This window comes from Talpa europaea (genome assembly GCF_964194135.1).
Source record: "Talpa europaea genome assembly, chromosome: 5".
In the NCBI taxonomy this organism is placed as follows: domain Eukaryota; kingdom Metazoa; phylum Chordata; class Mammalia; order Eulipotyphla; family Talpidae; genus Talpa; species Talpa europaea.
In genome coordinates, this window is record NC_140071.1 from 19,800,355 (window position 1) to 19,822,085 (window position 21,731).

General features: G+C 34.5%; 1 protein-coding gene across 2 annotated transcripts in view; it reads right to left on the reverse strand.

Moving 5' to 3' along the window:
• Positions 1-18,524: 18,524 nt before the first annotated feature.
• The window catches only part of FYB1 (FYN binding protein 1), a gene marked incomplete at its 3' end in the record, with an annotated part of 137,085 nt that continues 133,878 nt past the window's right edge, over positions 18,525-21,731 (reverse strand). For both annotated transcript variants that reach the window (XM_084233608.1, XM_084233609.1), the window contains 3 exons: positions 21,698-21,731; positions 19,324-19,355; positions 18,525-18,547 (listed from right to left, as the gene is read on the reverse strand). In XM_084233608.1, coding sequence (XP_084089734.1) covers positions 18,525-18,547; positions 19,324-19,355; positions 21,698-21,731 — 89 coding nt within the window. The remainder of the gene's footprint in view (positions 18,548-19,323; positions 19,356-21,697) is intronic.

Consider the following 21,731-nt stretch of genomic DNA (forward strand, 5'->3'; position numbering starts at 1 on the left):
CTGACCCCCGGGCCAGCAGCCGCGTGTGTGGTCTCAGAGCCGCTTCCCGGCGAGGGTGGGAGGCCGTGTCCTCACGGCCCGGGGTGGGATGAGGCGGTGGAAAGCGCCGGAGTGCGGCGTGGGCGACCCCGGCGGGCGCCCCGAGGCTGGAGACAGGCTGCGGGGCGCTCAGTCCACATTTTCGGTGTTGCTCCTGGAGCAGTGGCTGAGGCAGATGTTGTGCCCTGGTGTTTTTAATGCATAAACCTAGCAGTTGTTAGCTGTGGAGGCTTTAATTTTAGAAACTGCTTGAGCGCGCGTGTGTGCGTGTGTACACCTGCTCTAGACTCCAGCAGTTTGCTCTACAACAAGGTTAACTTTAAAGAAGGGTGAGCATTTTGTTGCCTCCTACTCAAGTCTTTCTGTACCGTGAGAATGGGCCTCCCTAGTGGCACAAGGAGTTAAGCACAGTACTGTGAAGTTATCCGCACCTCTGCAGCAGGAGTTCAATCCCCAGCAGGCCAGGGAGCTACCCACACGGCGCAGCAGACCTCTCCTGTCTCGCCCTCAGCAGTGTATTTCAGTCAGTCTGCCTGTTCTGTTCCCCACTCTGTCTCTGGTGAATCCTCTCACCTCCACACCTCGGGCCTGTACCCCAGCTCTTGTATGCATACATAAATAAATCTTAAAAAAAAATAAAAATCTTTAAGGAAGGTATTGGAGTAAAGAAGAAATCCAGGGCATTTACTCATCCAACAGATCATTTCTAGAGCACGTGCTTGTGCTGGGAAACACTGCTAGTTAAAGCAAGATCTCCACTGTCAATTAACTTCCATTCTCACGGTACAGAAAGACGAGTAGGAGGCGACAAAATGCTCACCCTTCTTTAAAGTTAACCTGGTTGTAGAGCAAATTGCTGGAGTATAGAGCAGCTGTACACACGCGCACACACACACACACGCGCGCTCAAGCAGTTTCTAAAATTGAAGCAATATTGAAGATAATTCAGTCGTTAATAATAATGAACAATTGGAAACACTTAAATGACCATAAGTAGGGATTATGCAATTAAAGATGACAATGTATATCTAGAATATGTGTAGGAAATCGTGTTCGTGATATTAAATCAAGTGAGTGGGACATTCCCATTTTCATAAACATTTAAAATATACCACATAAGAAGTATACTTTATAAAATATTTTTGCACACATGTGTATAGAAAAAAGTCTGAAAAGAGATACATGAAAATGTTGATTGATTCCCCGCCCCAATGGTGGAATTACATATATGGTTATTGTTCTTGTTTACTTGTCTGTACTTTTTAAATGCCCTACAATTAATACATATCGATTATAAAGAAAATAAAAGTTTTAAAAATTAAAGTAAAAGCATGCATCAAAAGGGAAATAAAAGGAACGCTACTTGCTTAGGATACTTTGCTTTGTAGATCTCAGATCTTTATCTTAGTAGATCTGCAATCACCTGATATAGATATTGCACATAGGTTAAAGGATGTAACAGAATACTTTTCTAAAATGTCTGTTGACATTATCAGTAGTTTGGATAATATCAAGCGTGTTCCCTCTTTTGTAGCTTGTAAGTCTTCATGCAAGTTATTTATTCTAGCTACAGCCTAAGGCACAATCAGAAAACTAAAGAACATTATAATTTGTATTTCATCCCTCCATGTATCTCCACATTTCACCATTTTAGAAAAGTACAAATCTATTGACAGAAATTCTACCAGTTTCTTTCAATTGTTCCAGTTTTCAAGCCACCCTTTTTATCCTGTTATCTTTTAAGTCCTTTTCTATTCTAAATTAACTCCTTCCTAATACAATCTAACTACATTTTCTCTTTCAGCCTTTCACGGAAGTTGAGTATACCTGATCCACTTTTAATTTAGGATACATGAGAATTGAATACATGAGAGTTGAATCCACAACCTTTCATCTTTATAATTGTTGTTCTTATTTGAAGATCATTATTTAATTACCCCCAATTTCTTGCAAGAGAATAGAAATCATCTTTCTCCCATCTTACAATGAAACTAGTTTTCAGTCTGTGCTATTGTAGTCTTTTGAGTAGCGGTGTTTCCCACATTTTTTTTTTTAAGGTGAATGCCACCTCTGGCTTTTTTTTTAAAAAAAAGAAAAAAACAATATGTTCTTAGTGTTTGCAAATGATAACTAGGAATCAGGAGTTTAGGTTAATTTTAGTAAGGAATACATTTCACAATGTAGTGTTTGCTTTTTAGGCAATATTGATCCTCATCAGCTTGTTATTAGTTAAAATCTCTAAATAATTGTCTACCTGCCAATAGGCAACCTGTCCTCTTTTTGAAGAAGAAATTTGTTTACTTCTTTGTTTATTTTAGCCCACCCATGTTCCTTACTTACTTTGTTTACTTCTTACTACTTCTCCAATTTTCCTGGTCATTTTGATTCTAATCTGGTCACTGAGAATGTGACTTCCTCTTTTTAGTTTTCACTTCCCATTTAGACTTCAACTGCTGTGTGAATGAATTTTTTTTTTCCCATAGCATTAGTCATTGATAAAAAATGTTATATGAGGTTTGGTCTAGGACCACACCTCTAGGATATAACAGCTTGGTTCTGAAGATATACCACTGCCCTGATAGGCAATCTCTGGTTTTTGGTCTCTGCCCTGCCACATATAGTTAATATCCTAGTTTATAAACCATATTTTATCTGTTTCTGGTACTACTCTCATGTTGAACAGAAACAAAGACTCACCAAAATCCCAGTTCCTTTATTTATCTGCCTTATTACATAGGCCTTATCAAGATAAAATTAGTGAAAACCCACAATATTTGGTCAGTCTATTTTTAAGTAATTTCTCTTGATAGTAAAATCTCACATTTAACATCCAGATAAATGCCCTCAAAATGATACGCAAAAGGCTAAATTAACAAATGTTATAATCCTGTACAGGGTTGATTATGAAGAGTTAGCCTTGGTTATAGGCTAAAGTAGCATTTTAGTATTGTTCCTTCAAATGAAATGTCCCAAAATCTCATTTAAATTTTATTTAAAAAAATTCAATAAGGTATAAAGGCCCATAAAAACAAATTTTAATGAAATATAAGCTCATGTTTGTGAATGAAGAAACATATTCACAAAATAGAAACTGGAAGGGTATTATACTAAAATTTTAATAGTGACTCACTGGTTGGTAGAGTTTTGAGTCATTTTTAGCTATCTCCTAATTTTAATTGTTCTAAAACAAATTTTGAAATGTACAGTTTTTTTTAAGGAAAGCTCTTTTAGGGAAATTGTATCAATTATCCTAAACCACAATGTTAACATTTGATTATGATCATTTGTTAAGTAGGGGACAAATCAAAATTGTTTGTGCATCTTATTTAAAAAAAAAAATTGTGGACATACCCCAACATATGTAAATTGTTTTTTGCTAAATTAAAACATAAAGCATGAAGGTCAGTCTCTTCTTGGTCAGTCTATTTTTATGTAATTTCTCTTGATAGTAAAATCTTGCATTTAACTTCCAGACAAATGCCATCAAAATGATATGCAAAAGGCTAAATTAACAAATGTTAATTTGAAATAACATGATTTAAAGTGAAATAAAAATGATTTAAAATAATGTTTTTAATGTGACTTTGCTCCTGAGACAAATAAAAGCAATGGGACTAAACATACTTACTATTTTTTAAAATTTCTTGTTAAACTTATGATCCAACAATTCAAAAGGCTATTGTAAGAAAACAGTTTATTTGGATATTGGATTAGTAACTGAGAAATCACAAAATACAAAGTTAAAAATGAAAGAACTATGCTAATGACTGCAGTCTCTAAACCATGGCACTCATTTCTCAATTCTATCCATCAATTATGCAAAGTTTTTTTATGTTGTTTAGCTTATAAAAGTCCATTGTCTCTAATGTCAACCCATTTTCATAGCCAGCCAGAAGTTATAACATTTAGAAATTTTTATCAGATGGTTTCAAAACCTCATCTGGAAGCTTCTAGGACAGACAACTCTGTTCCATGACTTTAAAGTGTGTAGATGTGAAAAATTTGTATAGATGACACATTTAACATTTTGTTTTCAGGGAAAAAAAATCACAAAAAAAGTGAAAATCTTTTCAAATTACTTTTCCTAAATCTTCTCTTGCTAGCACAAGTTTCTCTAGATAAATAATAACTCCTAGTTACTATTACCACTTTACCTTGGAGGGAAAGATTAGATTTAATATTTTTAAAACACATCTGATAGGTAACATCTACCAGTCATTATGAAAAAAAGTTTGCCATTGAATAAATGTCAAATGTGTGTGGTACAAGATACTTTCATAGCCAAACCTTTCTCATTGCAAAGTGTATAAAAATTAAATTATTTTATAGGTCTTTGCTATGTAAACTTTTCACATGTGGTAATGTATCTTTTCTTCTGTGATTTCTTTTTATATGTCACTTTGCTTCTTTACTTTTATTACATAAGTTGTTTACTTATAGCAATGCATATTTAGTGTATCTTGACTTTGGTGGCACAGACAAAATTTGTATATTTCATTATTGAACAGAATCTAGCAAGCACCACAAACAGAGACAAGTGCAGAGCAATTATGTTCCCGTCCAACCTGATAGCAAAGTTTCCATAATGTCTATTTGTTCCAATACCAATTTCTTCAAATCATCAGCTATTTTTTTTTTTTTCTTTTCAGTTTTCTTTCTTGGTCGACCAGAGGGACTACATTTTAGTTTTGTGAATAAATTGTCTTTTTCCTCAAATTATTTTCTTTTGGGTTTTTCTTCCCCATCATTTTTTCTGTGATGGCAAGAAATGCCACTATATTCCCCACTAATATGTATTGTTTTGTCTGTTGCTGAAAAGAAGTTTTTCTTAAAATAATAGAGTCAATATGACATGACTTTTAACGTCATTGAAAAAATATATAGAAAATGATCTTCATATTCTGAATGCTTGTTTTAAAATATTTGCTGATCAATAGATTTCTACTACCACTAACTAACATATCAAGGAACAATATACAGAATTAAGTAATAGTAAAGGATAATGTGCATACCTTCATATTTTACATAATATTAATCATTTCAATTTTTAAAAAATTTGGCTGGCATTATGACCCCTGATTTCGTTATCATTACTTTTTTTCCCTACTGATATCATGAAGAAAAGTATATGGTCTCTCATATTTTAAAATCTTGTGCTTTCATTATTTTTGTTACTTATACCCAGTTTCTTTGCAAGATTCTTTTTAAACCATGTATTCATTTTGTGAAGGACAGTTGAAAATATATTCTTTAAAGTCACCTACTTGTACATTATTTATGGCCATTTGCCCACATAAAAAGAATTTCTGAGGGAGGGATATGTGTGTGTGTATGTGTGTATGTGTGTGTATGTGTGTGTGAACTCTTCTAAGGTACAGATACCAATCTTCTCTCAGGATCCTTACATGACTCGTATCAATTTATCCTACTGACCAAATGACAGGTCTATTGTTTATCTGTACAATAAATATCGATAGATTGATTTTTCTTTTCTTTTTTTCCAGTTAATAAAGGTAATACCTGATTGGGATACCCCAATGTTACCTCAGTTCAAAAAAATTTTTTTTCGAATCTCGTCTACCACAAACCATGAAACAAAAACAATGCAGTAAAATTAGAGGGACAGTGAACAAACAGAAAACTAGAAACACAGAGCTATCTAAAGAGCAAATACCAAGAACATACCTGAGATCTGAAGACTAAACTGCTACCAAAAGAGAGAAAAGCAGAAAACATAGGGCTCCTGCTTCAAATCCAGGATCCTAGAGGTTGACTAAAGTCCACCCAGGTTGGTAGCACCCCCTAGCTTCCAGCTGTTGTAATTGCAAATCATTTCTGGAAAAAACTACATACTACTTCAACTACTTGACTCTTCACAAATTAAAATCTAACAAAAACAAAAACAAACAAACAAAAAACCCTCACATTCAAATATCATCAAACTCATAGGAAAAAGTGACCATGAGTAAGAATAAGTAAAAATAAAAATCAGAATTATTTCCCATGAACTTCATATACTAGACTATTAGAAACATAATGTAAAGGAACTATAAATGAAGACTTTTTAAGGAAGAATTTCTGATTCCATCCACGATGGACAATTGGTAAGAAACTTACTTTTCCACAATAAACATCTATAAATATATACTCAATACATGAACAAATGTTTTTAAGAATTAGACAACAGAGTGTGTCACTGTGACCTCAAGATAAAAGAAACAAAATGTGTTCTACATTCTCTCTGTCATTTTGCTGGAAACATCTTTTTTTAAAAAAAGATTTATTTATCTATACAAGAACTGGGGTGCAGTCCAGAAATGCAGGAGGTGAGAGGATTCACCAGAGGCAGAGTGGGGAGCAGAACAGGCAGATGAACTGAAACACACTGCTGAGGGGAGCAGCGGGGGAAGCAGGAGAAGTCTGCTGCGCTATGTGGGTTGCTTCCTAGCCACTTAGGGATTAAACTCGTGCTGTCGAGGCTGGCAGTAGCTTGATAGCACTGTCTTTAACCCCTATGCCACCAGAGAGGCCCCTAGAAACACCTTTAAAACACAACACAAAGCTTTGGAAGTCAGAGAATCTCTGTCTCACTGGATGGAGGAAAGAAATACTGAAATTGAGAGGTAATAAAGCCATTGAATTTGGAGGAATAGAGTACCAGAGAGGAGGGAGCTATATAGAGCAGAAGTTCCAGAGATATGTTCAGAATTTCCTTGACTTATTAGCTGAATTTTAAGCTATGATGGCACTGGGTGAATCCCTATGAGACTTGGCAGAGAACAGCTACTCTGGAATTTTTAATTGAATGGCGACTTTAGAGATTGCAGATTGCCAAAAGAATATGAGTTTCAACCAGCAAGTAGAGACCTTGGTGAACAGTTGAGCATTCTTTTAAGAACCCAAAATGCAAAAATTTAGGGGAAGGGTTACATTGAGAACCCCAAAAGGTCATAACTTAGGCAAAAAACTATAGTAGTTCTGGGCATCCTTGGTGGCGCAAGCGGTTGAGTGCAGCGCTGTGAAGCTGTCTGCAGTCTCTGCAGTGCGGGTTGGATCCCAGCCAGCCTCAGAGATACCCACATGGCACAGCAGACCTCTCCTGCCTCGCCTGCTACTCCCCTCAGCAGTGTATTTCAGTCAGTCTGCCTGTTCTGTTCCCCACTCTGTCTCTGGTGAATCCTCTCACCCTCCCGCACCTCTGGCCTGTACCCCGGTTCTTGTATGCATAAATAAATAAATCTTTTTTAAAAAATTCTAAAAAAGAAAATTGGAATATCAGAAGTACAAAAATCCATGAGAGTATGACAGATTATTTTTTCTTTTTTTCTTTCTTTTAAGATTTATTTATTTATGCATACAAGAACTTGAGTACAGGCCAGAGGTGTGGGGGGTGAGAGGACTCACTAGACACAGAGTGGGGAACAGAACTGGTAGACTGACTGAAATACACTGCTGAGGGGAGCAGTGGGTGGGACAGGAGAGGTCTGCTGCACCATGTGGGTTGCTCCCTTGCTGGCCATGCATCGAACTTCTGCTGCAGAAGCTGCAGACAGCTTCACAGGTTGCGTATGAAACCCTGGCATCACCAGGGAGGCCTGAGAGTATGACATATTAGATACTAAAACAAAAAGATCAGTGAATGAGAAGAGAGACCAATAGAAACAACAGAGAAGACTGAAAAGCACATCAGTGACTAATTCTAAAAAAATCCCAACTGTTAAAAATCCATGTAATTGGAGTCCCTAGAGACATAGAGAGAGAGAGATTGGGCAAAAAAAAATATTTGTAGAATTAATATCAAAAATGTTTCAAATGTGTTGAAAGCTATCAAGACACAAAACCAAAATGCTGGATGAGTCACAAGCAATATAAATAATGAAAAAAAATCCAAAGCAAATAATAAACTGCCAAATATAAAACAAAGTTAATTCAGAAAAGTAATCAGAGAACAAAAGCAAATTAACTATAGGCAACAACTTTAAGAATTACTGAAGACTTTGCAGAAAGAATTATTGATGACTTCTAGTAAGAAACAATTCAAATAATGACACTTTTAAAGTACAAACATAAAGAAATATTTGTACTCTAAAATTCTATATTTAGCAAAATCAATTTTCAAAAATAAAAAGTAACAAAAAATTTTAAATTAAAAATATTAAAAGAATTTGTGATGAACAGATGTGTTCTACCTAAGTGTTTAAAAGGTCTGTAGACTAAAGAGAAATAATAACATGAAAGTTCAGATCTATTGGAAGAAATGAAGACTGAAGAATCATTAAAACATATGTAAATTTAAAGTATGGTTGCTAAAAGAAAATTTCTCATTTAAAGCAAAGGCAATAATGATGTATTGCGGGTTATGTGTTATGGATTTCACTACAGAAGTAAAATATATGACAAAATTGGACTGCTATAAGGTTCTCCACTATCAAAAGGCACAATGTTATTTCAAAGTATACTAGTTAAGAAGATAGCAGTATACAAACAGCTACTGTATCTATATATGGTCTAATTTTTGGCAAAGATGCAAAGGAAATTTAATGTAGCAAAGATAGTTTTTCAACACATGGCCCTGTATCAATTATATATTCACTTATAAAATAATGAACTTTGATCTTACCCCACTCTTATAAAAATTAACTCAAAAGGGATTATAGACCTAAATATAAGACCTAAAACTACAGAATTCTTAGAAGAAAGCATATCTTTGTGACCTTGGATAAGGTGAAGATTTCTTATATATGATTGTAGTAGTATGATCAATATGAGGAAAAATCAACAGACTAGACTTCATTAAAAGAAAGAACTGTTCTTGGAAAGACATATTTAAGAGAATAAACAGACCAACTGCAACTGTGAGAAAGTGTTTTCTTTAATTGAAGCATAATTATGAAATCAAAATATTCCTACTATTGAGTTGTCACATCTTCACATATTTATTAATTTTTGGGGGGGGGTAAGAACATTTAAGTTTTACTCTTGTAGCAAAAATACACTATATAATATGGTATTATTAACTGTAGATCCTCAGAGCTTATTCCTCATATAACTGAAAGTTCGTGTCTTTTTAATCAACATCTATCTTTCCATCAACCTCTATTTTTCCTCACATCCTAGTCCCTGACAACTACCAATCTACTCTGGGTTTGTATGAGTTTGATATTTTTAGATTTCACATATAGGTGAAATCATAAAGTATTTGTCTTTCTCTGTTTAGATTATTTTGTAGCATTATGTTCTCCAAGATTATTCATCCTTTAGCAACTAACAGGACTTTCTTCTTTTTTAAGGCTGAAAAATATTCCATAGAATAATAATTAATAGATTTATAGTGACTTTTCATCTTTCAACTGACTCTCAACTTATTCACTTATAAGTCTGGTGGCATATGTGATATTGTAGCCGAAATGAATGGTCCACTAATGATGTGAGGAAGACAAGCTATAATATTCGGTCCAAAAAATGTACACTTTTAGATTCTTTCCTATATGATGAAAGAACCACTATTTCTGCAGAAAATTTACTCCTGATTTATCCAATTTGAAGCTCTGCTTCTAGGGAAGCTAGTGTAAGCCTTCCCAGTAGGTGCACTTCTTAGCTATATTAGGAATAGGAGATAATTTCATATTGCTTCTCTCTTAAACAAATGCACAGGAAACCTTTGTGTGTCCTTGAAAGCTCTGTTGTTTCGTTTTTCAATCCTGTACATTTGTTTAGATCTTAAAGATTTGTAACCATCGTATCCTAGTGTACCTCTTTTAGCTTCATATGTGTTAAAGATGAGAAACCAAAAGAAAACTGCGGTCCCCTGAGGCATGTGGGTGGTAACAGCATTTCAATGCTTTTCTTAATAGCTTCTACCATTTAGGGTGAAGATCTGACAAGCACAGCATATTAGCTAAAGTACAATACCCTACATTTCATACTAATTTTAAAAGGCTTACTTTCAACCCTGCTGCTAGAGATATTGTGGAGAGTTAAGCTTCAGCATCTGATGAAATGTGTTAGATCATAAATTTCAAAGAGTAGATATAATTTACATGACTGAGTAAAGCTCTTCATCAATTTAAAGTTTTTGAAAAATGTTACAATATTTCAAAGGTCTATTTCTAAGAACTAAGACTAGAATAAAACTGGTGGTCCACTGAAGTACAATGAAGGTATTTCTTTGCTCTCCTTTGCTAATGAAAACCTGGCCACGGTCTATATTAACTAATGAAGATCATTCTCAGTTGAAGAAGTTCCAAGCCACAATTTGACTTTAGACTTCTATTTGTTTCCATTCATGGTATTGGCAACACGTCAGATGCTAAGGAATTTGTGTGTATCTATATTAGATTTTTATGATTGTATTTCTATTAGATCTCTCAGTGGCATTTGGTGTTATTAAGATGGAATCTGCCTGTCATGGACAATATATACATTTTATTTATCACTCACCCATACAAGGGGATGCATAGCTCATTATTGACAGAATTGGATGGTTATAGAATGGACCATGCTTCATCTGATATCTCTCATCATTAAATGGTCAATGTTGTAGGGTGAACAAATTGATCAAATATGTACTATAGGGATAATTTAGTTTGAATAGTGCATGAAACAAAAATTAAACTAGGCCCCCCCCCAAAAAAAAATTAAACTAGGGCCCTCCCTGGTGGCGCAGGGGTTAAAGACAGCTCTATCAAGCTATAGCCAGCCAGCATGAGTTCCATTCCCAGACAGCCTGCCAGGGAGGTAACCCACATGGTGCAGCAGACCTCTCCTGCCTCATCCACTGCTCCCCTCAGCCGAGTATTTCAGTAGATCTACCTGTTCTGCTCCCCACTCTCTCTGGTAAATCCTCTCACTTCCCACACCTCTGGCTTACACCTCAGTTCTTGTATGCATAAATAAATAAATCTTTTAAAAAAAAGAAAAATTAAACCAACAATAAAAGAAAAAATAGTAAATATATTTACTATTGAGCTGATAGATTTTCCAAGATACATATACTGTGTATCTTATATACTATGCATGTAATATATATACTAATATACTATATATCTAATATATATATACTAATATATATATATTAGATATATCTAGTTTCCAGTGGGTACCCATTACTTTGACATATTTGCTGACAAAGCTGAATATTGTGATTATGTTCCAAACTACTTCACATTAAACATAGTCTAATACTTCCCCGAGTGAAACAGAGTGAAAATTGTCACTGAATTAGAAAGTAGATGCCTGTGTTACAAAAGCCAGGACAACTTTTTTCCTATAGTATAGTGTTTTGGGAAATACTGGGGAGGAGGGGTTTGAAGAATGTGCCACGCCACAATCAAATAATCAGGAATACTAGGAATTTAGGAATTGAACTGGTCCCAAGCATTGCTTTTATTACTGTTTCATATATTGTGTTTTATGTTAAGTGTTTCTATATTCTACTCACATATCAGCTGAGAAATAACTCAGCAAGTTTACTGTCAGTGACATAATGTTCAACAGGATTCTACTGAGTTGACAGTTTCAAAATGTATAATAGCAAAGTACCAAGCAAGGCGCTGATAATAATAGTATGTGTCAGACACTACTAAATGTTTAAGCACATGATTTCAATTAATTTTTACAACCCTGTAAAGTAGGTACTTTCATATTTTATAAGATCCCAAGTCTCAACAAAGTTTAGAATCTCGTTCAAGGTTACATAATTTAGCTGGTAATCTCAAGCAGGAGGCAGAAGAAATGGCGCACAGTAACTAAAATAAACCCTTACCTGTGTAGCAGATTGTGACAATATAGGCAGCATCGGCAAGTATTTCAAAATTAGTTATAATAATATGTGGCAACATTTGAGGACCTATGATGTATACAGACAAATGCTCAGCGTGTCAAAGATATAGGAAGGAATGTTAGGGGAAAAAATGTAATGCATTATCTAAGATTCTAGCTTTTCAAGAAACTTAGATCTTTGTGATTATTTCATCTCTCTCTTATGCTTTTATCTTTCCTCCTCAACTAGATCATTTCCATCTTCTTTTGAATAAGATCAAGTCTTTTCTGTTTTTTTTTTTTTAAGATTTATTTTTTATTTATACAATAGCTGGGGTACAGGCCAGAGGAGCAGGAGGGTGAGAGGATTCACCAGACACAGAATAGGGAGCAGAACAGGCAGACAGACTGAAATACACTGCTGAGGGGAGCAGCAGGCACGGCAGGAGAGGTCTGCGGTGCCATGTGGGAATCTCCCTGATGGCTGGGAATTCAACCTGTGCTGTGGAGGCTGCAGACAGCTTCACAGCGCTGTGCTTAACCCACTGTGCCACCTGGGAAGGCCTCAAGTCTTTTCTGTTTAGAAAACAATTCCCCCAAGCAAAAAACATGTATCATGTTCCTAATTTTTATTGTAAAATTTCTGGAAAGAGATGACTATATTGTCTGTCTCGACTTTTACCTACCCATTCACTTCTTAATCCATGTATGGAGATGGGCTGCCAGTCCTCCTTCATGGAAGAACTTGTTGTCCAGAGGAGGTGAGTGGTCTGCTGATCACCTCCAAATATCTGCTCCTTTAGAGTCAACTTGCATGAGGATATGCCGCTTCTGGTATGGTCCACACGGTGACAAGCAATGTGGGAATAAAAAACTAGCCCTGTTGACTTGAAGGGCGAAGGCTCTGAAGGGCAGCATTTACTTCCTAGGATCTTGCTTAGTTGGCTGAAGATGTTTAATGGTTAAGCACTACTTTCATATCAGTTAATTTAAAATTGACTGAAAACTTCCTTCGCCAGTGATTGATTCAGTTGAGTTGAAGAAGATTCATACTGTTCGGCTATACTGTGTTCAATTGAGATCGTCTGAAAAGCAGTCACCAAGGTGAAGTGAAAACTGAATAATTTTTTTTAATTTAAAAGTATTTTTATTTAAATTTTATTTTTATATTCCCCATACAATTACAACCCCCTTATTTTGACCCTAATCCCTCCTTTCCCCGCCCCACCACCTCCCATAGAGTGTCTCTGGTTCACAGTTGTTTGTTGATTTTGATTTTTTTTTTTGTTATAGTTATTCTTTTTCCAGGTCCCTTATTTAAGTTTTCTAGATTCCTGCTATGAGTGAGAACATACGGTATTTTTCTTTTTCTTTCTGGCTTATTTCGCTGAGCATGATCCCTTCAAGCTCCATCCATGCTGCTGCAAATTGCATGTGTTTTATCTATTTTGAATGCTGAGTAATATTCCATGGAGTATATGGACCACATCTTGATCCAGTCATCTGTTTTTGGGCATTTGGGTTGTTTCCAAAGCTTAGCTATTGTAAATAGTGCTGCTATAAACATAGGGGTGCAGGTACTCTTTGGAATTGATGTTTCTGTGTCCTTTGGGTAAATACCTAGGAGTGGAATTGCTGGTTCATATGGAAGCTCTATGTTTAGTAGGTCCAGAAATCTCCACACAGCTCTCCATAGTGGCTGGACCAGTTTGCACTCCCACCAGCAGTGCAGGAGAGTTCCTTTTTCTCCACAACCTCGCCAACATTTGTTGTTGCTAGTTTTTTTAATATGTGCCATTCTCACTGGTGTGAGATGGTATCTCATGGTAGTTTTGATTTGCATTTCCCTGATTACAAGTGATGTTGAACATTTTTTCATATGTCTGTTGGCCATTTGCATTTCTTCTTTAGAGAAGTTTCTTTTTAGCTCTTCTGCCCATTTTTGGACTGGATTATTTTCTTTGTTTTTGTTGAGTCTCATCAGCTCTTTGTAGATTTTTGTGATCAGTCCTTTATCATTAGTGTTGTGTGCAAAAATGTTCTCCCAGTCGGTGGGGTTTCTCTTTGTTTTTGTTATTGTTTCTTCTGCTGTGCAGAAGCTCTTTAATTTGATGTAGTTTCAGCTGTTTATTTTTGCCTTCACTATCACTGCTTTGGGTGATGTGTCTATAAAGATGTCTTTGATGTGCATATCATGTAGTGTTTCGCCTATATTTCCTTCTATATATTTTATGGTTTCAGGTCTTATGTCTAGTTCTTTAATCCATTTTGAGTTGGTTTTTGTGTATGGTGTGAGGTAGTAGTCAAGCTTCATTCTCTTGCATGCAGCGACCCAGTTTTCCCAGCACCATTTATTGAACAAACTTTCTTTGCTCCAATGCATATTCTTTGCTCCTTTGTCAAAGATTAGTTGACCATTAATCTGTGGGCTTATTTCTGGATTTTCTATTCGATTCCATTGGTCTGTGTGTCTGTTCTTGTTCCAATACCATGCAGTTTTGATGATTATGGCCTTGTAGTATAGTTTGAAGTCTGGGAGTGTGATGCCTCCATTCCCTTTTTTTTTTTTTTTCATGAGAGCTTTGGCTATTCAGGGTTTTTGGTGATTCCATATGAATTTCTTTGAAGAATGTTCTATTTCTTTGAAGAATGACATTGAAATTTTTATTGGAATAACATTGAATCTGTATATTGCTTTTGGTAGGATGGCCATTTTAATAATGTTTATTCTTCGAATCCATGAGCAGGGGATGTCTTTCCATTTCTTTGTGTCTTCTTCTATTTCTTTTAACAGTGTTTTATAGTTTTCTTTGTATAGGTCCTTTACCTCTTTTGTTAGATTTATTCCCAAGTATTTGATTTTTTTTTGCTTTGATAATAAAAAGAATTTTTTTTAAATTTATTCTTCCAATTTATTGTTTGTGTATAGGAAGGCTACTGATTTTTGTGTGTTGATTTTGTATCCTGCCACTTTACTGAACTGATTGATTAGTTGAATTAGTTTTTCTGTGGAGTTTTTGGAAAACTGAATAATTTTGTGGGGCAAAATTATATGTATAAGAGGAAAGGGGAGAGAACCATCAGATAGCAATGCAAATCTGATCACCCAAAGGCAGGTAGAAGCATCTTTGATGCTATGCAAGACAAGGAAGGTTTAGTCAGAATGTCAGAGTATCTTCAAACCAAAGTTGGCCACATGAAGGATTCTGCATTTTCAGGAACAGACCTGCCATGTTCAGTCACTGATGAGGAACAGTCTGTTGAAAGTCTGACATTGGCATAAATGTGGTGATGGATTTCAGTGTGTAGTTGGGGTCTTTGGTCAATTAATCTCCACATATTATATTAGAAGATCTATGAGTCAAATTTTCCAGGCTGCCAGATGTGTCTTTTATAGTCCCATTTTAGGACAATGGGACTATAAAAGATAGAAATGAACTGTAGATAGATATTTAGATTCAAGGCAAGATTGCGTGTTTGTACTTTGAATGAGAAAAGTTTATGTTTCTAAACATGGAAAATGGAGTCTGCAAGCTGGGAGAAGTTAGAGATGAAGAAGAGGTAAGGAAGGAAGGAAGGATGAGAAAGAACAATGTGAGGGATGAGAAAGGGAGAAAGTGGGGGGAGAGAAAGATTAGGGGGGAAAGGAATAATTGTAGTAGGATAACAATGCAGTTTTGAATCTGAGGAATGACATTTTATTCTCTGAAATAGTGTCTTGATTGAATTACGGTTGAATGTTGTAGGAAGTTGAAGGGACTTGAACTTGGTTATCTCAAGTTCCCCTAAAAAGTAGGAAGTGAAGTTTTAGGGACAGGGGTGAAGGGTTTGGTCTTGAACAGGAAGTATCCTATCCTATGAGACTGAAGCAAAAAGATGGGAATCACAACATCCCTTATAATCAGGGAAATGCAAATTAAAACCTTACACCAGTAAGAATGGCACATATCAAAAAAACAAGCAACAACAAATGTTGGCAAGGATGTGGAGAAAAATGAACTCTCCTACATTGCTCAAGGGAGTGCAAACTGGTCCAACCACTATGGAAAGCTGTGTGGAGTTTCCTTAGTCTACTAAAAATGGAGCTACCATAGGACCCGGCAATTCCACTGCTAGGGATCTATGCAAAGGACACAAAAACATTGATTCAAAAGAACACCTGTACCCCTATGTTTATTGCAGCTCTATTTATAATAGGTAAAACTTGGAAACAACCCAAATGCCCAAAAATAGATAACAGGATCAAGAAGATGTGGCATATATACACAATGGAATATTATTCAGCCATCAAAAAGATAAACTCATGCCATTTGCAGCAACGTGGATGGAACAAGAAGGATTTATGAACAGTGAAATAAGCCAGAAGGAAAAAAGAAAAATATCAGATGGTTTCACTTATAGCAGGAATATAGGGGAACCAAATAAGACATCAGTGTAAAAAAATAATAACAGTACAAAACACAACAAAGCAAAAACGAACAATTATAAACCAGAGACATCCTGCAGGGGAGGAGGAGGGAGAGGGATCAGAGGGAGGGAGGGAGGAGCACGGGGGACTGAGGTGATGGTGCATGGGTGCCTTGGGGAAGGAAACTCTATGGGGACTACACCTGAGGGGGTGGGGGGAAGAAAATATTGTTTAAAAATGAACAATAATGTAAAAAAATATAAAAAATTAATATAAAAAAAGATGGGAATCAAAGGAAACCTTTTGTAGAAATGGGATCAAGTTACAGGAGAAAATGACAGATGCCTCAAAATTTTTTAGTATGTGATGAAGTAGAAGGCAAAGTTACCTGCTGAAGGTATTATTTATTTGTCAATCTTCTCATATGATAAAATTCCACACAGAAATTGTAACAGAAATAATATTTGGAAAAATAAAGTCGATAGTTCAAATATATCTTTTATATTGAGGTAATTATCTATTACATGAATCTTTCATAAGCATGTGTATGTTTCTTGGTGTATAAACCAAAACTTTAAAATAGTCTCTTGATCTAATTTGGAATTTAAAAACTGACATTGCATTGAATTTATGCCATTCTTAATTTAAAAAATTACTGGAAATATACTGTCAGGGTATTATGTGTATTCGCTTCCAAATTAACAAACAGACCAAAAAAAGCACTTTTGGATATTGTAATTTCATCTAAAATTAAAATAAATTCATCACATAAGGATATACTGCTTATCCTATCAGAAAATAAAACTAAAGGTATTTCATATTTAAAGGGATCCTTGAGATCAGTAGCTTCTAATCTGGAGATCTCAGACTCCAAGAATCTATTGGACAGCAAAAGTTGATGTATTCAACTTTCAGTGAAAAGTATTCAAATTTCAGTGCACCTACCTATTTGAAATTCTACTTCACCCTTATGAAGGTTCTGGGTTCCTTTGCAATTATTTTAATTCATTGGCACCAATTTCAGATGCTCCAGTAGGCTTTTGCAGTATTAAAACATAGACAATGCATCAATCATTATTAAATCAAAGAATATAAAAGCTTCTGAAACATGAGCTTACTTTGGGGAGGTAGGTTACAGATGTTTGAGATAATTGTTAGTGAAAAAGTTGAAAAAAACTGACTTAATCCAATCCTGTAATTTATACATGAGAAAATTGAGAGGGTGAAAAATTTACCTAAATATCACATAATGGATTCATGACTAACAAATCTAGCATTAGGATTTGTTCATTTTGTACTTTGGAAACTATGAAAAAATTACCCATCTTGCTATTTTTTCTGGTGTTATAGTTTTGCATTTTGTATCATTGTGTGTGACAATGCTTCAGATTTTATTTTGGGATTGTGCTGGGAATGAGTATATATCAAGAAGGAACTGCCTAGTCCATATACTAGGGTTGATTGATTTGTATTCCCTCTGCTGATCAACTTTCCAGCAAAGTGATTAAAAAAAGCTTTTTAGCTGCAATTGAAAACAAACCCAAAACCTTTTAAAAAAAAGTTTTCATAGTGATGGTGTGTCATAAAAGGCTAGTTAATTTTCAAGTACATTTGTCATAATTTTAGGGTGGTCCTCATTCCTTTCTGCTCTGTTACAACAGTACTTTAAACAGAGCACAGAGTTAAATGGTTAGTGAATCAATCTGCAAAACAAAAATATTTTAGAGTCTTCTACAATTTTTAATCTCAAGTGTGCATACTAAATGCACACATCCTTTATCAAGTAATTAACACATTCACAATTAACAAATAGGGACAAACTACGAAAAAGTTCTGCTATCATTATACTTTACAAAAACATTTATGTCACCATTAGAGAAAATGATTCTGACATTTTAAAGATAGAAAATTTGAATAGAGAATACAAGATACTATGATAAGTAGGAAGGCAAACAAAAGTTTCCTTTCTTATACTTTATTTTTATTCCTTACATTTCTTTAGACAACATAGTCATTTTTTCTTAATTTTTTTTAGGAGGAACTGTGCTTCGATGGTCTGAAAGAAGCTCTTCTATAATTGAGGTTGAGGCAGAAATGGGATTTTAATAATTCTTATATCTCATGGGTTCTGTCTGAGATATTGAATAAGCAGATAATTTTCTAAAGCCAAAACTTCAAAACTTTATAATCAACATTTATAATATAGGTAAGGAATAGTTTGTACATCCATATTCTATGATACTCAACAGCATGTCAACTGAAACCTGCATTTCATATTGGAATTAAATGAACATAATAAAATGACCAAAGTGGAGAGTTAGTCATTGTCATAGATGCAACCTGAAAGGAAAAAAATACAAATTTTAAAGTAGTTATATAAACATATAGTCTCTAAGTGATACAAACTGGAACTTTATGAAAAACTAATTAAATGGAAGACTATATATTTATTAATCTTTTATTGCTTACTATACAATCCAAGTTATGTTTCTGGACAGATTTAGCCTCTATGAAGATGAGACTCAAGATTACTATTTTTTAACCTAGCACTTAATTAAATGTAGTTTTTGGTAATCATTCTAAATATCACTAAGAATTATTCATTTAAAAGGGGATATATTAATACTACAGTTCATTTTAGCCTACTTTAAGTTTTTAGATCACAACACAAAATGTATGATACTTAGAGTATATGAATGAATATTGTATCTTAAGGAATAAGCACCTATTTTGGGGCCAAGTACACATATTTTTATGGATCAAAGCAATTCTTAGCAAGAATCATAGTATAATGAAAAATTCACCAAAATATTACCATACTTCAGTTTTTAAAGAAAATAAATTAGGGATTCTTTCTTGATATCTACTCATAAGAAAAATATTTCTTTCTTCACTATAACAGGACATTTACCTCTCCTAATATTTCTAAGAAATTCAAATTCTGACTATATTAGAAGACTCTACTTAACCCAACAGTTGTAAGAACAGTAAATTTACTATTACTATTATCTATTATGAATGACATATAAGACAGTTTTTCCTTTTTTGGGGGTGGGGGGATGAACAAATTTTATTTTATCTTTCAAGGTATGAGACCCAGGTGATATGAGACTTACCATCAGCAATATCATCATAGATCTCTCCATCACTGAAAATGAGAAATGATTTTCACTTTAGAGAAAATGCCTCCTTAACATGAAAACATCTAAACATGAAAACATCTAAATATCTAAAAATATTTAGATCAAAAGGTTAATAATATGATGAGATATGACACAAAGCAATTAAGGGTGAGATGTTACAAGCTATACATTTAAAGTGGGGAGAAATTTCATATTTATTTTTAGCTTCTTTCATTGGCTTAATCTATTCCTCTGTTTCATTAAAGAAAAGCCTCATAAGTTATTGTGTATATTAGACAAATAGAACGAAGAGATCCAGCTTCAAGAATAAAGTGTCTTCCTTTTTTGGGGGTGGGGGGCGGGAGGGGAGGGATTGGGGTCAGAATGGGGGGTTTGCAATTGTATGGGGGAATATAAAAATAAAATTTATTATTTAAAAAAAAAAAGAATAAAGTGTCTTCTACCTCTCTTTAGACGAAACAAGGGCCTAGCATGAGTCCATGTTAGATGCACTGAGCTTGTTAGATGTGGTTGTTTAACTGAACAAAATGAACAATCCTGGTGCAATACCCACTGGGGATCTTAATCCAACACTCAACACATTCTTATCTTTGTTAATATCATGTTTACATTTTCACTTGAACTTTAAATGTCAAAGGATATACAATAATATTTGGCATAGGAAATGGTGCCTCATTTTCCACATTTCTAATTATAATTTGTAAATACTGATTATAAAACAAAAAACACAACATATGTACCTAAAGTAAGGTTTGCATTGTGATTTTTAAGGTCTAAAATTCTCAAAATATTTATGCTTATAAGCAACCTCCATAATAGGCCTGGATGTTTTTATACACTATAGGTTTTACCTGGCCCTGAATCTTTGTGAAATGTCCTATTTGGCACACATACTGATCTCTCCTAGGTACCAGGAGACGTAAACATGAATAAGATACAATTAATTACTTCAAGTAGTTTATATAATCTAATAGGGAATCCAAATGACTTGCAAATAATTAAAATAGAAAGTATTGAAAATATTAACAGAGCCTTAAAATATAGGACATAGATTCAAAGTTCAGAAATGTAAGGTGGCTTAGTCATGGATCCCAGACCTGCTTTTGGTTCTTGTAGCATCTATGTGCTTCTATCATGGAAGCAGCAACAGGCCCTTTAAATTGTTGCCAACTATGACAGATGTTGTGAGTTCCCTGTGTCTTCTGTTTGGATCTGTTCTATGAAGTTGAGGGAGGGTTTGGCTAATCAAATATGATACAAATGCAAAGAGGACAGATTTTCCTATCATTCAACAAGTGAACATTTATTAACTATTTACTCTAATAGGTGGTGAACTAATAATTACTTATTTAAATTTTTTTCTTCTCATCCAAAAATAATTATTGATAAGTTGTCCTATCATTTGCCACATATTCTTTCCTTGAAATTTGTCTTTTGAACAACAAAACCAATTGAAAAGTCCCAAGCCTACCACATGTGATTAAGAACTGAGTAAAAAAAGGCGTTAGGATTATTTTCCTTTTCACTCTTTACTCATTTTTTGGATAGAGCAATCAACATTTATTTGTATCTTGCTGATGGGTGCCATGTTTTTTAAAGATACAGTGTGTGAATCTTCCTGGTTTTTTTTTTTTTTTTTTTTAAGCTGCAATCTGTAAATCTTTGTGTTAGTGTATGACCCTAATTTGATTAAGGAATTCATTTCTTGCACTGGTTTATTAGGACAGAATTTTGTAACATTCTGAGGACTCCAATTACATACTAGTACTGCCAGTGACAATGTTTTAATTCATAAGAATACAAGAATCATTGACTGCTATTTTGTGTGTGTATGTGTGTGCGTGTGTGTGTGTGTAGGCAGGTTCCAAAATAGAACAAGGCAACTTAATACTCTACTGTGCCTGATGTGAGTAAAGAAAAGCCCTTGGTTAGGGGTCAAACTATAAACTGTTTACAGATGATAGAAGCACCCCTTGTTTAGATACTAAATGGTCTCTGATTAATTCATTCCAACCACTGTATTAATCAGCAAGAGAAATACAGAACATTAATGAAAGTGTTAGTGGCTCTGACCTATCTCCAATATTAGTATCTGTCACCAAATAATATACAAAACTGAGAACTATATAATCATAAATGAAAAGGGCTTCTCATCTATTTATAAGAGTGAGACTATGAAAACCTTAATTTTATAATGTGTTGTGCCACATTGACATAGAATAGTGTATTGTTTTAAAATTGGTGATAGTTCAGTTGATTATTTTGTTTAAATCAGAATTAGTAATCTTTCTTAAATAAAAGCATAGAATTATTTTTATGAATATAATAGAAGAAAATATAGACTTACTTGTCCACCAAGTGACTTCGAAGGACATAACCAT